This window comes from Phaethon aethereus (assembly GCF_964289735.1).
Source record: "Phaethon aethereus genome assembly, chromosome: 5".
NCBI classification, from domain to species: Eukaryota; Metazoa; Chordata; class Aves; order Phaethontiformes; family Phaethontidae; genus Phaethon; species Phaethon aethereus.
Window position 1 is genome coordinate 68,874,589 of NC_138579.1, and position 15,132 is coordinate 68,889,720.

Below are 15,132 nucleotides of genomic sequence, written 5' to 3' on the forward strand. Positions count from 1 at the left end.
ACATAAATGACTTTAGAAATTAAATATAAAAAGTACAAAATACATACAAAGTTTATAATTCTAACCATTGTGCCCTAGATTTGTTGGACGTCCAGGAGACTACGTCTACATTTTCCATTCCTTCCGAATGGAAGAGGTAATTGCATTTTCACCCTGTCTGTGGTCACGTTGGGTGGGAGCACCATCTGCCCCGCCACAGATGTTCCGACTGACGTTTCCTCTTGTCCACCCTAGTGTGCTCCAGGTGGTTGCCTAATGGAGTTATGTATCCAGCTCAGTATTATCATGTTGGGCAAGCAGCTGATTCAGAACAATTTATTTGAGATTGGCATCCCGTAAGTAGCGACTTTTGCTTGTTTTATTTTCAAGCATGTGTTTTTTACAACACACGCAATACACTGTGTATCCACTGCCCCTTGACGTCAACATGGTTCATAGGCTACCTGCAAGATTTTTGCAGTCAGCCTGTGTCTGCTGTATTGCAAATACCTGCCTCCTCGCTGCAACTGCATCCAGCAATGCAGACGTCTCTGAAAAGTGTTAGGCTATCTATTGCTTTCCTACTGCCTAGCAAGAGGGGTAATACTGAACATGTGATTCAATTATAACCGTGTTTCAGTACCTGTATATGTTGATCCCCGATACTTCTGGCATATTGTGGCTCTTGAACAGTTTTTATGAGAATAGGTATGGAGCTTATTGTGCCTGTTGATGTAGAATAACTGAAAAATAAGCACTGTGACCGGAATGGCATGCTAACTGAATCATTTCCATTTGCCACAGAAAAATGAAGAAATTTATACGATACATGAAATTAAAGCGTCGACGTTCTTTAGACCATGAAGAGCACATGAAAAAAAAGCAGCGTTATGAAGTGGACTATAACCTGGAGCCTTTCGCTGGACTTACCCCCGAATATATGGAAATGAGTGAGTGAGGGGAAATAAGGCATTTTAAACCATAATTATTCTGACTAATTATGATGGAGAGCTGAGGTTTTTCAACTGTAGATTCGGTGGACAGTGGACATGAGGCATAACTTAATTAGTAAAGTGTATAGTCTCGGACCGTAGCATGTTTCAGCCACCCACTAGCTGCTTCAGGGATGAATTGTGCTCTCTGCTGTTCATAAGCCCTTACGTTAGGACTATACTTTAGACATTTTCTTCCAAGCCCTGTGACATGTCACTGTCAAGTTTCAAATGCAAATGGTTAAATGGCATAAACTCGAGATTGTGAGGCATATTTTAGCATCAGTTGCACCCTACATTGGGAATAAGTTACTTAATTCAGGTTTGACAATTTCCACTGTGTATATTCACATCAGATTGTTTCTGTTTTCTGAAATCTGGACTAAATCTTCCGAGAGACACATCTGCCCATAGACCAGGCACAGATCACATATAATTTTTTTTTTTTCAAGTTATGTATTACGTTGAGTGAGTGAGATGGAAATTAAGCACTGGACATCAGATCTACATCGCTATGGCTGTACAACCACATTTCTTTTCCTACTTTCAATCTTGGAAAGGCTGAGAACTCTTCGACATAATGCTGTTTGCTGCAGTATCAGGTGTTCCTGAAGGATCTGTCTTAAAAGAGCAACTTCATTTAGTACTTTAAGGAATGACTAGGCAAATATAGTGGTAAAGGATAATGAAGTATACTAACACCCAAAATTGGCATTCCCAGTAAATGCAAAGGCAAATCAGAATATCTGATGACCTTGATGTTCAGAGTAATTGAAACAGACTGAAATTTAATGGTACAGACTATGAGGTCATGCTGTCAGTTCCTAAAAATAAGAACAGATGCAGTTAGTGAGATGAGCTTTTGGAAGGAAGAGAGAGATGGGACTCTAACAGTACCAGGATGGGTATGACATTGATGTGCTGTCGTCATTAAACAAAAGCAAATATGATCCCAGGTTGTAGAAAGCAAGTTATTCCCAGTAAAGGCGGAGAATCAGTCATGTCCTTTTCAAAACCCCTAAGTTTCTATTCTTCAGAAGAGAAAGCTTCCCGTGGGATTAGTGAGGGCTAAAGACCTGCCAGGTGGAGCATGGCAAGTTTAGGCAGCAGCCCTGGCTTTTGCAAGAGGGGCAACTGGCCCTCCAACACCCAGATGGAGCAGCAGGCAGGCAAACTGGGCCTGACACAGAAAATGTGGTTTAGTCTCCCAGCAAGTGTCATCTTGTTGGAATCTGGGGGGATGGCACTGAGGAGATGACACATGCATTCAATAAATACTGACCACAGCCATTGAAATGGTTGCTTTTTCTTTTCAGTTATTCAGTTTGGATTTGTAACTTTGTTTGTTGCATCCTTCCCACTGGCGCCTTTGTTTGCTTTGTTGAACAACATCATTGAAATCCGTCTAGATGCAAAAAAATTTGTTACTGAGCTGAGGAGACCGGTAGCAGTCAGAGCAAAGGATATAGGTAAGTGCACATTGCTATTGTTATTCCTGTTTGTTTATTCCTGGATTGATGGCAGGATATTATTATGCTGAGTTAGTTTTGTTAACAGGAAGATATTTATAGGAAAATTCAAAACATTAGACTGTGGCTTAACTGTGAACTATCGAGGCTTTGCTTTTAAAATAGAAAGACCAGAGCTTTAAATTCAGATTAATATTTTATTAAGAAAATAATATCACTTTTCAAATCAAAAAGATCAATACAATAGTGAAATATCTTGCATGGCTCTGCACACCAACCGTTCTTCCTGGCAATGCAGTTTTCTCACAGAAGCAAAAATTTCTGCATTTAATAACTCTGGACTGGGCTGCAGAAATACACTTGGGAATGACAGGATACTCAAAACTCTGTGGGTGAACGTATCCCTTCGTCCCTACTCAGCATGAATGTTGGAAGGGTGAAGCTTGAAAGTTGGAGTGAATCTAGCTGGAACTGGGCTCTGCGGTTGTATGGTGACAACACACCAGTCCTCTCCTTACTGCGGGGGGCTAACAGCTATGGGTATATGTAATGAGGAATCTATTTCTCCCAAATGTGGGTTGCTTATGAGTAAAAAGGTCATTAAAATAATTGTTCATGTTATAGACACAGTCAGCAAGAGCAGAGAAGTTTACGCTCTGTTTCCGAACTCGGTGTTCATTCTGGTATTGTGCAAGCAGAGTTTTTTCTTGGGCTCACCCTTGTGCCCTAGGATCATCCTAGAGTTGAAGAACACATCGTGTTTTGTCATGCTATTGCCTTTACCGCGACAGTGCTTTTGGGATGTTTTTTGGCTGGGTTGTTTGATGCTGTGGGCTAAGGTTGCTGGTGGAGATGTTGGGGGGTTGTTGGTTTTTTGGTTGTGTTTTTGGTTTTGGGGGGTGTTTTGGTTTTGAGAGGGTGTTAATTGCAATTTATTGCCATTCAGTCCTGCTCTTGTGGATGAAAGAACCCCATTTCTTTCAGAGACATCCCCAAGTCAGAGACTGCGCGATGGCCACAAACCAACCAGACAACTTTTTAGGGCAGGCATCAGCAGAATCAGGAAAGGGAGAAGCTCCCACCTGCTAAAGGCAGTGGGTCACCACTGGCAGCAAACAGAGGTCTATCTCTGCTTCCACTGATACTGTAATATCTTTTCCTGAAGTTCAATCCTGCACTCTGTCCAGGCTGGCTTGCATATGCTGTGCCAGAAGACCAAAGCTATAAGAAGTATGAGTTAGTTACCAAGTAAAGGATTCGGCCAGGCTGGAGGAGTCTCCCAGGGATGTCACCCTGTGTGAAGCCTCCAGCATCTTCCTTCCCCCTCAGACCCAGCATAGGAGAGTGGCTCATCAGGGCTCTAACCCCATGGATCTGGTAGCAGCCCTGGATTTTTCCATCAAGACTGAATCTTGCTGTTTGAGTACTCAACTAAGAAGAAACTTCCAAGCTGTCACTAATGACAAGGAGACTGTTAGAGAGGCCAGGGACGAGGGTGCACCACCACGTACACTAAACCAGCACTTTCCGTAGACTTCAGAGAAGCCCTTCTGTGACGAATGAGATCTGGAGATGGGGAAGGGGCAGAACTGTGGGACTTCGTGCATTATCCTCAGGCTAAATCCGGAAAGGCTGAACCTGAGTCAGTATGGGGTTTGTTGCTATTACATTTTGAATGCACGCTGAGGAAACTCCTATCAGTATGGTTTCCAGTTGCAAATGGAAAAACCCCGTCAAGTGGCTCTACTGGAGCTTTGCGTTCTCGAAACTGAGTTAGGATAAATAGTGATGAGAAGGTATAGAAACAGATTCAGATCCTTTAAAGTGGTAGACTGGTATGTTCGTCACCACTTGTGTGGAGGTACCAGCTCCCTATCTGTAGCTTTTTTTTTCTCCTCAAGCATTTGAGAAGGCTGAATGAAATTTCATTATGTTTTTCTTTTCTACCTGTGCCAGCATTCTTCTGCCTCATATTTGCCCACCTCTTCCTCAAAGAAGCTTTTAGCTTAAAACCTCAAAAAATAGGTTCCTTAACACAGCTGTGGAAGACAGACTTAGGCTCCCTTTGCTTAAAGGTCGTTAACTTAATCTCTTATAATTTGTTCTTTTTTAATTTAAAATATAACCCTAGTTCAGCACACTCATAAGTACTCCTAACACTGTTAACTAAAAATGTAATTCATCTAATTGTAACGACTGGAACAGCGTTTACGTGTTTGTCTCCTTCCTTAGGAATCTGGTATAATATCCTCAGAGGAATTGGAAAGCTTGCTGTCATAATAAATGTAAGTAATTCAGCATGAATAAAATTTTAATTCAAGAGACTGGCTTTTCCATTCTGCTCCATTAGTTTTATTTCAGCATAAATCCCTCAAAATCAAGTGAAATTATATGATTTAGAAATGTTCTGAAATATTAGAGAATTGGATGCAGTATTTATTTTAAAGTTGTGAAAGTAGTAGCAATAATGTAAAATAGTAAGTAGTCATTGCAGCCTTTTTCCAGAATGTTTTCATAAAACAGTTTTGCCCTTCAAACAAATAAGACCACAGCTGCTTACTTTTGCTCTTTTGAAATACTATCACTAAGATGATGTATTTTTTATTTTCAGTGCTAAAACCTGTTTAGGGTCAGGTAGCCAACTGGCTGTGAATTAGTTCAGCTCATCAGAGCGCAGTGTCCCTCCGTTGAAAATCTGGCCTCAAATTGCGTTGCTGTCACTCAGATAGCTCTGCAAATGCATGCAAATATTTTTTATTTACTTCAAGAGTGACATCCCAGACCTCAGGAAATTTTAGTATGCCTTAATATATATATTTATGTACTTATCTAATATTCTACAAGTAGACACCCACAATGATCATCTTCATTGCACCCCACCTGGGGAGTGATAAAAGAAAAAAAGCTGAAATACAAGCTGAAAACATGTTTGCAATGAGCAAAATAGGGGCCACGTAGGGCCTACGGCCATGCGTCCATGGGCCCTCTTATTTTTTTCACCATTATCCAGACTGGAAATCCCTTTGCTTTGCCCACAGGTGTCTGTTGTGCTATGGCCAAACCATTGTTTTGGTTATTTGGTATGCTGCCTTAATTTGTCTTTACCATTTCTCCTCTTTTCCTTTGGAAATAATTTATCTTTTTTTTTTCTCTTTTCTTCAATGTAGTCTCTCTTTGTCATTATCCAGTGTTATTTTTCCCTCTTTGATCTATGTGCTACCCCTCTTTATCATAAAATAAGTAAAACATTTTGTACTGTGTTTGTTCCACATGGACATGAGATTTATGCCAGTGAGAATGTTTCATCATAATGATAAATGAGAAAAGCTGAAGTTACAAGGAACTCAGCCGAACTGGCCGTCTCACATTTTCTGTATGACATTTTTAGAAAACCTTTTTAAATAACCAAATAAAACAATTTTTGTGACCATAAAAATAAAAATGGGTTCAGTCTGCTCATCCTTTTATCTTGATGGAGTTAAAAACCACATACAATTAACGGCCTTCTGCAACGTGATGAGAATTTAAAGAGTCAATTCACTGTCAGTTGTTTGCAGAACAGAAAAATGCTTGATAATCCATCAATTGTACCTTATACAATGCATCAGGGACAAGCTGTGATGGGGGGATGGGGAAATAGCGCTGTGTTTTGCTCTCTGCTGGTGCTGGGGGTACGGCCACTTCATTCTCTGGGGAGTTCAAGTTGTTATCCACGCAGAAATCTCAGCTGGCGTGGAACTACTCCATCTAATATTCTGTAACTGGGAAGAGTAAGAAGTAAATACTACCTTGTTGCAGCAGCGAATACTCGATTTTTAGGGCCGCGTGGGCTGCAGTCTCCCCCCTTGTTTTCTGAAGCAGTCCCTGAGTTGCGTTAGTTGTTTGGCCAAGACGTACTTGAGTATATTATTAACTTAACCACTGCCTGAATATTGCGCTCACTCTTTACTCTTATGGCTTAGGCATTTGTGATCTCATTCACATCCGACTTCATTCCACGCCTCGTGTACCTGTATATGTACAGTGAGAATGGCACCATGCATGGCTTCGTGAACCATACACTATCCTCTTTTAATGTCAGCGATTTTCAAGCAGGAACAGCTCCAAATGACCCCATGGATCTTGGCTACGAGGTTCAGATATGCAGGTACTCTCTTCAGTGATAACTATCTTCAAGTATTTTCACAGCTGACTAAGAATGGGACAAATTTTTACATTCCCTTGTATTTTCAATACTTTTTTAGCACCTTGGTAGCCTTTTATATTAGATGGATCCATTGCCTTGAATGTCTTGGCTTACCTATTAAGCAACGACAACACCTGACTATGAACTAGTGCTTATTTGGGGAAATAGAGATTAGCGTTGTTAAATTCAGTGTTTGTTCATGCAAAGGTTTTTAATTATTATGTATTCCCTTTTTCAGGAAAGGAAATAAATAATGATAAACAGCACAATGATGCTTTAAGGGAAACAAAATGATGTTACTCTGATGTCATGTTGTTGTGTCATAGACTACTGATATAATGACCATGACTTCACAGTACACCTCTCTTTTTTTTGGTCCAGTTTCTGTAGAAATTCTTGATGAGAGTAATAGCATCCTTACCTGCAGCGGGACTTAAGACCCACTTAAAGTGTCCCCATACAGGAAATCTGCATGTCTGTAACAATTTCTACATATTATTTTCATTATTAAAGGAAAATTATTGTTGCATATTTCAGCTTATGAAGCAATCTCAGTCAGTGCTGAACTGCATGCTTTGCCTAGGCTTCCTTAGGTATCCATCATCTTCAAAACAAATGTTTTAGCACTTAGAATTGGGGACCAAAGCCAAATATAACAGTGAAAGCACGTAGAACAGCAAAACTGAAAGAGGGGCAATGGGGATAAGAAAGGGAAGAGGAGAACAAGGAAGAAAGCAACATTCCTGGGGAAGAAAAAAAAAAAAGATGACTTTGGTATACATACACTCAACAAATTACACAAACTGACCAGAAAAAAACCCCACCTTTATAATTGTATTACTTTTAAATTTATATTCTTTATAAATTTGAATAGTGCAAGTTAATCTTCTGAAATGACTGCTAAACAGAAAAACCACTCTGAGATGAAAGAAAAAAACAACCAAAATTGCATATGTATTAGCTTTGCTTGCTTTTGCTTTCTCCTGGTTTCCTTCTGGCGATCTTTGGGCACAGGATAAATGAGGTTGGCAAACATGTTTTTAGCACAGAACTTACAGAACGGAAATGTTAACTGTCATGGTCCAATACCAAACTGCCAGGTTTATTTGCTTTTGAGTCACATCCTCTTTCTTCTTCCGATCCCATCATTTCTTCCATGTTCTAAGGATTTTTAAATCATTTGAAAATATGGAACCCCAATTCTTTCAAAATATTGACAGGATGCTGCTGTTTTAAATTTAATGTATTTTTCTTGGTCCCATTTCTAACAAGTTGTTGTTGATTAGCTGTAAGCCATAGCCAAGGCAAAATTCTCACATTCTCTCTGTATGTCAAAATTTAGCTGCGACCTTTTGCTAATCATGAACAAGGAGAACACCACATAGCATAATACACTCTACGGATCTGAGATCAGTACTTCTGTCTTTAAAATTAGTCTGAAAAATATATGTTGGGGGTTTTTTTACCAATCTTAAAAGAAAATAAATTATCTGAGCTGCATAGTTTATTCCATGTTTATGCAGAATTGATATTATTTGTAATAATCAGAGGGCATTGAGATTGAAGACCTTTAATTTCAAGTAAAACTTGAAGGCTGTAGGAGGCTTTCAGCTGTGTCTTGTTTCTGAGAGGTTAATATAGCATCATGCTGTAATACTGAACTGGCTTTCAGAGGCTTTGATTTACTGTTCGACTGTTTGGTATTAATTTCTCATGGTGCTAAAATTTCAGAACGACATCACTGATTTACTGAGTCTTGTTTTGCAGATACAAAGATTATCGAGAACCCCCTTGGTCCGAAAACAAGTACGACATTTCAAAGGATTTCTGGGCTGTCCTAGCAGCAAGATTAGCATTTGTGATAGTTTTCCAGGTAGGTTATACTGTAGGCACTTTTTATATGAGAAAGAAAAAAAGAGTTATCATATTTCTTCAGCTACATAAGGCAAGCCACCTTTGGAAATAAGTTATTAGGCCAAAGAAAATACCTTTTTTCTCAACTGTTTCATGGAAAAGCAAAGAAATTTGCCCATCCGCATTCACCCTCTTCCTCCCACCTGCCCAGGCCCAGCCATATCCCCAGCAGAAAAATTCATCCCCATGGATTCCCTGAACTGGTTTGATGCAGAAGCAACTTAAGGACCTTAGTGAGCAGCAAAGCACAGGCTGACACTAATTAGGTACCACCAATTTCTCCAGTATGACATTAACAACTTCACTGGCGCAGCACAAATTTAATCCAAACCAATTTCTAGACCTAGCCAAGAAATTAAATTTCCAAAATTTCCCAGTTATAGTTTATCTCGCATCTGAATAAGAAGGCAAAATCTTGTAGTTTTTCACTAAGTGACATTATTCAATCACAACAGTGATGACAGTTATCATGACACAAGTGTTTTAAGTCTGCCTTATCTAAACAAGTTGTTTCAAAACTTTTATTCATTTTTCTTTCTTTTAATCGACAAAATAGGTATGTTTTTGTGAAAGACCTTCCTTTCACTGAATCAAGGTTTTTAAATCAGAAATATTTAATTGGAATGTATTTTACCAACTTTCATCATTTTACCTCTTGCTATTTGCTTCTGCCTTTCTGCTGTAGAACTTGTAAGCTACTTATCAATGACAGTATTTCCTTTGGATTTCTAAGTGGCTGTGACAGTATTTGTATGTAAGTCACAGAGATCTGTGCCTGCCATTTTTCTCTACTTCTAGCATGACAGTTGAGGTGAATTTGGCTCAGTATCAGGCTTGTGACATGCCATTGAGCCCAACTCAAATATTGTCTTTTCTTCATTCTTCCTTCCTACATACACCAAAAATGGCCCCTTCCCCTCCAGTCATCCTTTCATCTGACCTTGCTGACATTTTCTCACAATTTCATTTTCAGAACTTGGTCATGTTCATGAGTGACTTTGTTGACTGGATTATCCCAGACATTCCCAAAGACATTAGTCAGCAGATTCATAAAGAGAAAGTTCTCATGGTGGAGGTCTTCATGAGAGAAGAGCAAGGGAAGCTGCAAATGCTAGAAACCTGGAAAGACAAGGACAAGAAAAAGGGTGAAAACTGTAACAGTCACAGCCCCAGACTCTCCAGGAGCCACAGTGGGAGCTTGTCCTCCTGCCATTCGTATCCTCTTGACGTATAGAAGAGGAGGGAGTTGAGTATGTCGGGGCATTCCACTGATACACAAGCCATCGCGTAAAGGGCAGGACTCGATTAATGGACAACCTGGTGCATGTTGAAGGATGTGCTGCCATTTTGCTCCCATCTTTGTGAGAAATGCTCTTCTTACAAATATGGAGGACCATATTCTATTTCTGATAATGTTGTTTTTTCTTTTGCACAAGCAGTAATGCAGGGAATTTTTATATTTCATCGATAGATAATGCTGTTGACGTTGGTGTGCATTAATAAATGCAGGTACTTAGTACAACTTGATAGAGATATTCTCTGAGAATTTAACCGCAGCCTATTAATTAACTAAATAAATAAAGGTAAATTTTAAGTAATAATAATACTACTAATTTAAAATATTTTTGGAACCCCAGGCTTGAAGGTCCTTGGGGTAACTCCACAAAGTATATGCAAGATCAGCTTTAGAGCGTGCCCTAGTATTCCTTTTGGCAGGAAAGAAACCACATAAAGCCTACCAGACTGACTTGATTTCCAAGACAGGGTTTAGCTCTGCTGGCAGACATCTGTGTTTGAACCTGCAGGTCTAAAACAAGCAGAGTTCCTGCTGAGCTTTAGAGTCAAACAGGTGTGTGGGGTACTTGTGGCAATCTGCTGTGTACTTGAGACTGTCAGCGGGGCACTGCTCTCTTCAGAAACATCAGACAAGTGAATCCGGAAAAGTTCTTTTTTACTGATGCAACGACTGATGTGGATGAAGCTACCTCAGTGCCCCAGGCTGCATCCACTGTGTTTGAGCAGTCCCCCAGTGGCTCCTCGCTCGTGGCCAGGCAGCAGCAGCACAATTTCGGAGATCCTCCCAGGAGGTAGATGATCACAGAACATTTTGTTAAATGCCGTGAATTAATGAGCACACATATAGTGACTCACACTGCCCTGCCTAGCACTCAGACACTGTTGTTGCTGAGGAAATTCCCCTTTTCCAGTTTTTTTAGCACATCCCTTTCTTAGCCAGGTTTTTCTCTGTAGCCCACTATTCTCAGCAGGAGAAAGGGGTCTGCACCCATTTTTCACAGCCAGTTGTTCCTGCAGACTTTCTGCTCTTGAATGGCGTTTCCCAGAGCCTGTGCCGGAGGAGTAAATCCAAAACATGTCCCACTTTCTGTCTTTGATGGAAGTTTTGCCTGAACTGGGGCTCCAGGACCAGACGTTCAGTTAGTTACAGGACTTTTCTTTTGTCTTAAAATACTGTCTTTTGTACAAGGAGCTTCCTTAAAGTATAAGTCTAAAATCCTTACTTACGATGCCTAGCTAAATCCCATCAGTACAACTCTTTTTAAGCATAGTACATTTTAGTTTTGCTTTGGCAAATGATAAACTGCACTTCCAAATAATATTGGTGCAATTAACCTCATTTCTTTTATTGCTTTGTCTTGTTCATGGCATTTGCATTACAAATATAAAACTGAAAAATAAAATAAAAATGAAAGATTTCTTTAAAGTCTAACTACTGTATGGTTTGTTACAAAACCAAAGGTCAAAAGACTGTTTTCAAGAGAAGTTAGTTATTTCTTTTTTCCTTTTCTTTTTTCTTTGCCAAACTAATTTAAAGATTAATGCTAGAATTTAAAAAAAAAAAATGCCATATTTAGCTTTTGATATATTTATTTGTTTTAAAGTATGGGATAAACTTGATATTTTTCTGTAGTCTGTCCAAAGAAGGTACCAGAAAAGAAATTATGTGGAAGAAAGAACCAAATATTCTTGAAGCTTATTTAAAATATTGATCCAACCAAAGATTTTTATTAATAAAGGGCTTATATTTTGTTAACTCTTGTTCTGTTGTATTTTGACTTGCAGGAATGTCACTATTTTTAAAATTTGTATGTTATGATAGCTTACCACTGTAGGGCCAAATCCTGCCTGATTTCTTCACACAATAAGCATGATGCCTGGTAGTGTTTACCAGATCAGGTCCGCTGATTGCTATAGGACTGTGAATGGGAATAGATCAAGTGGAATTCTGTCCATACATCTTGTTGAAAAAATGTTCTTCCTCTCATTCCTTGGTAGCCCAAAAGATCCAGAAGAAAGCCAAACATGAACTACCTATTCTGAAAAGAAATCTTAGGGGAACTTCCTCAAAGGGAATTTCGTCTGTAAATACTGACCTGAAAGTATTCACAACTTAATACTGACATTCCTGTAAATAGTAGAACCATATGCTGAACACATCCTTAACCAGAATTTTTCATTATTTGCTGAAATCGTGAAATAGTAACAGTTGCTTATACTTTCTTTTGTACAGTAAATTGTTTGAAATTGAATTTTGTATATAAAAAAATGTATTGCTACTTAGATAACTATAAAACTCTTTCATGGAATCGTTTTTTAAGAAAAGCAAATATATACTCAATCTGTTTGGGGCTTTTTTTTTTTCTTTGAACACTTATTTCAAATAAACTTAAATATGCAAGAGTTTCTCCTGTGGGACAGGTTCTGTTCCCAGTCCTCTGTGCTCTGAGTGTGCAACTTTGAGTACCGTTAGATTTGAGAAATAGAGTCATTCGTGTTACAGTTTGCCTAAAACTGGATCCGCGATACCTTTTCCAGTGCTCCTTGTGTACTCAGACAGCAGAGGCCACAACTGAGATTTGTTTGCAGGTATTGACTACTTCATTTAGAGACGTCTTTCTAACAACATCAAAGGTAAGTCTTGTGTTCTAGCTGCTTTAGATACCCACTTTGCGATTAAATGACTCCCTCCTAAGATGCATCTGTCTCTGTGAACACAAAGGGAGGTTTGGTTTCTAGCACAGACGTAGACAGCTGCACCAGAGATGCTGAATATTAAGTGACGGATCTTATCCTGGGAGCTTTAATTTTCTTCTGACTTTAGTCCTAGGCGCCTATTTAGCAGAATCTAAGGTCGAAGAGCTTTCACTAAGACATTTGAAATGGGCTCATCATGAGGAAGAGTGCTATTTGGTTTGTTCATTTAAATTGGAAAATGCATTAATTTTTAAGAAAACAATGAAATGGTAAAACTAAAGGAATGAAACTCAGTGATTCCTTCGACTGCATCTAGCTGAATGTAGCTCTGAAGGGAAGCCGCTCAGGAAGCAGAAAGGCTACGCTGTGTATAGCACGCTTTTATTGCCTTGTGGGACCTGTACAAGCAGTGCAGCGCTCAGAACCTGACCTCCCCTTTCCCATTTTTTCTCCTGCTCCCATTTAACTGCTCTGTGAGAAGGAAAAGCATGAGGCTTCATACCAATCCTTCCTTTCTAACCAGAAAATATTAATGCTCTAACTAATGAAATTTAATTAGAAGGTGGGAATTCTGTTCCAAGATAATGGATATGAAAACTAGAAGCAGGTAAAATCACTGCCTAGTTGGTAACTGGTTTGGTTTTGTCAGTTCTTAAAGACGAAATAGTAGATATGAGCTCGTTAGATATAAGATAATGCCTTCCAGAAAAAGAGTTGCACTGTGCTTGTGGTACTTTCATGAAAGTTTTTTTCATATTTGTGATGCAAGTAGGAACAAGTTTTGTTTTTACCAATAGCAAATCTGAGGCAGAATTATGCTAATAAGGATTCACTGGAAGAGGGGAAAAAAAGGAAAGTTAATATAGAGAAGCAGGGATCTGGAAGTGAACAAGAAATAACTGAGAACACCTTGATGTGACTCACAGTTACCATATCGGCCAGGTTTGACAAAAGATAGCAATATTTGTATTCATATAAATACAGCTGAATTCTGTATTGATTTCACAGTATCTCCACAATGTGCATTCTGCCTGTTCTTGACACGCTTCTGCCTCAAAATTGTAAGTACAGAACCCCATTTCCCAGACCTGCTTTGATCAAAAGGGGAAAAAAAAAAAGGCCAAACCCCAATGTATCAATGTATTAAACGGGAAAATCATTATACTGGTTTACTTAGTCCAAGAGCAAATACAGATAAGAGTAGGAACGATTACAGCTGGCAGTGGCTGCATAGACCATTTTTGAACCATTGCTAAAACACGTTGTTTGCTTTTAGCTACCCAAAGTTTGTGGGAAAGACACAACTTCAGTTGGTGCATCTGAGGAGGAAATCATACCCACCCTATTGTGTTGACAGTACAAGCCTGAATCTTCTGGATTTCCATGCCATTGTGTTTCTAAGATACTGTCTTACAAATATTTTGCAGTCTTAAATAGCTTAAGGGTGAATAAGTCTCAAGTCAAGGCACAGATACATTTCTATTTTTAAATTCTCCATACTCTCTGGTCCTGAGCTGTTAATGATCTTTTTGGCTGTTGTCATTTCCAATAAGCAATAATAAAATAATTTACTTTTCATCTTGTTACCTCAGGAGTCTGAACTCTCCTGAAGTTTCGTAGTTCACTTGAGTACATTTATATTTTCCTATGAAGTTTTCAGAGTAAACAACTCTTTTTCCTTTTGCCACTGAAGAAACCATGTCTTAAAATTTATATGAATTCCATTCAAACTCTGGTTCAATTCTTTGCACATTTGAGTACTATTTATTCCATGACCAAACACAATATGCCATTTTTAGTACAGCAGAGAAAAACCAAAGTTCTTTTTTTAACCTCCTCCTTTTTTAGCCCAAAAAGCCCCTTTCTGAAGAAGAAACTAACTATTAATGTGGCTGCTTTTTAATTTTAAGCTCTTTCCTTAATCTTTAATGCCATGCAGGTCACCTGATTCGAGGCCACCTGAAGCCAAAGAAAATATTTCCTTTGTTTCCCTTTGACTGCAGTGCACTTTGCATGAGACTAAGCATTGCTTATGGAATGATTGGTTCCACTTATAATAAAAATTCGTGACACTTACTGTACAGTACTTTTATAACTCAGAGTGTCAGCTAAAGCCAAAATACGTTAATGTAGATCAGTTGTGCAAGCAGTAAAGTTGTGCATGCATGTGTTGTCCTAGTTTTCACCAGGTAAAGGGCTCGGAAAATCAAAGGCATGACAGTCTCATGTGAACTTAGTTACACAAGTCTGAAGGTTTTGAGGTCATAGCTTTCATCTTGCTAGGTGTGTGAGAAAATTCATGCCAAAATGGGAAATGTATCCATCCCAAAAGTTATGAGAAAAAGAATCAAAACACAAAATATTTAGCAGAGTGCTTGTGCTGAACAAACTTAAAAGCGTAACAAAGTCTGTTTTTCAGAGCAGTTAAATGCAGGTAGTTAAGTAATCTTTCTTGGAGCAGAAGAAAAGGTTATTCCCTATTTTTACTTCTAAATGAAAAAAGAGTGGCCATCTTTTCTATTTGAAATACGAGAAGGAGGCTAGGGAAAAAGTGCAAATAGAGACAGGAGGAAGAAAAGGCTGATGTTCTCAGATCCAA

At 38.9% G+C, this 15,132-nt stretch overlaps 1 protein-coding gene across 5 annotated transcripts in view; it reads left to right on the forward strand.

The window, feature by feature from the left end:
• The window catches only part of ANO1 (anoctamin 1), a gene marked incomplete at both ends in the record, with an annotated part of 45,476 nt that extends 35,702 nt beyond the window's left edge, over nucleotides 1-9,774 (forward strand). For all 5 annotated transcript variants that reach the window (XM_082000792.1, XM_082000794.1, XM_082000793.1 and 2 more), the window contains 8 exons: nucleotides 79-136; nucleotides 235-335; nucleotides 784-929; nucleotides 2,288-2,440; nucleotides 4,673-4,725; nucleotides 6,403-6,587; nucleotides 8,394-8,499; nucleotides 9,514-9,774. In XM_082000792.1, coding sequence (XP_081856918.1) covers nucleotides 79-136; nucleotides 235-335; nucleotides 784-929; nucleotides 2,288-2,440; nucleotides 4,673-4,725; nucleotides 6,403-6,587; nucleotides 8,394-8,499; nucleotides 9,514-9,774 — 1,063 coding nt within the window. The remainder of the gene's footprint in view (nucleotides 1-78; nucleotides 137-234; nucleotides 336-783; nucleotides 930-2,287; nucleotides 2,441-4,672; nucleotides 4,726-6,402; nucleotides 6,588-8,393; nucleotides 8,500-9,513) is intronic.
• Nucleotides 9,775-15,132: the final 5,358 nt, after the last annotated feature.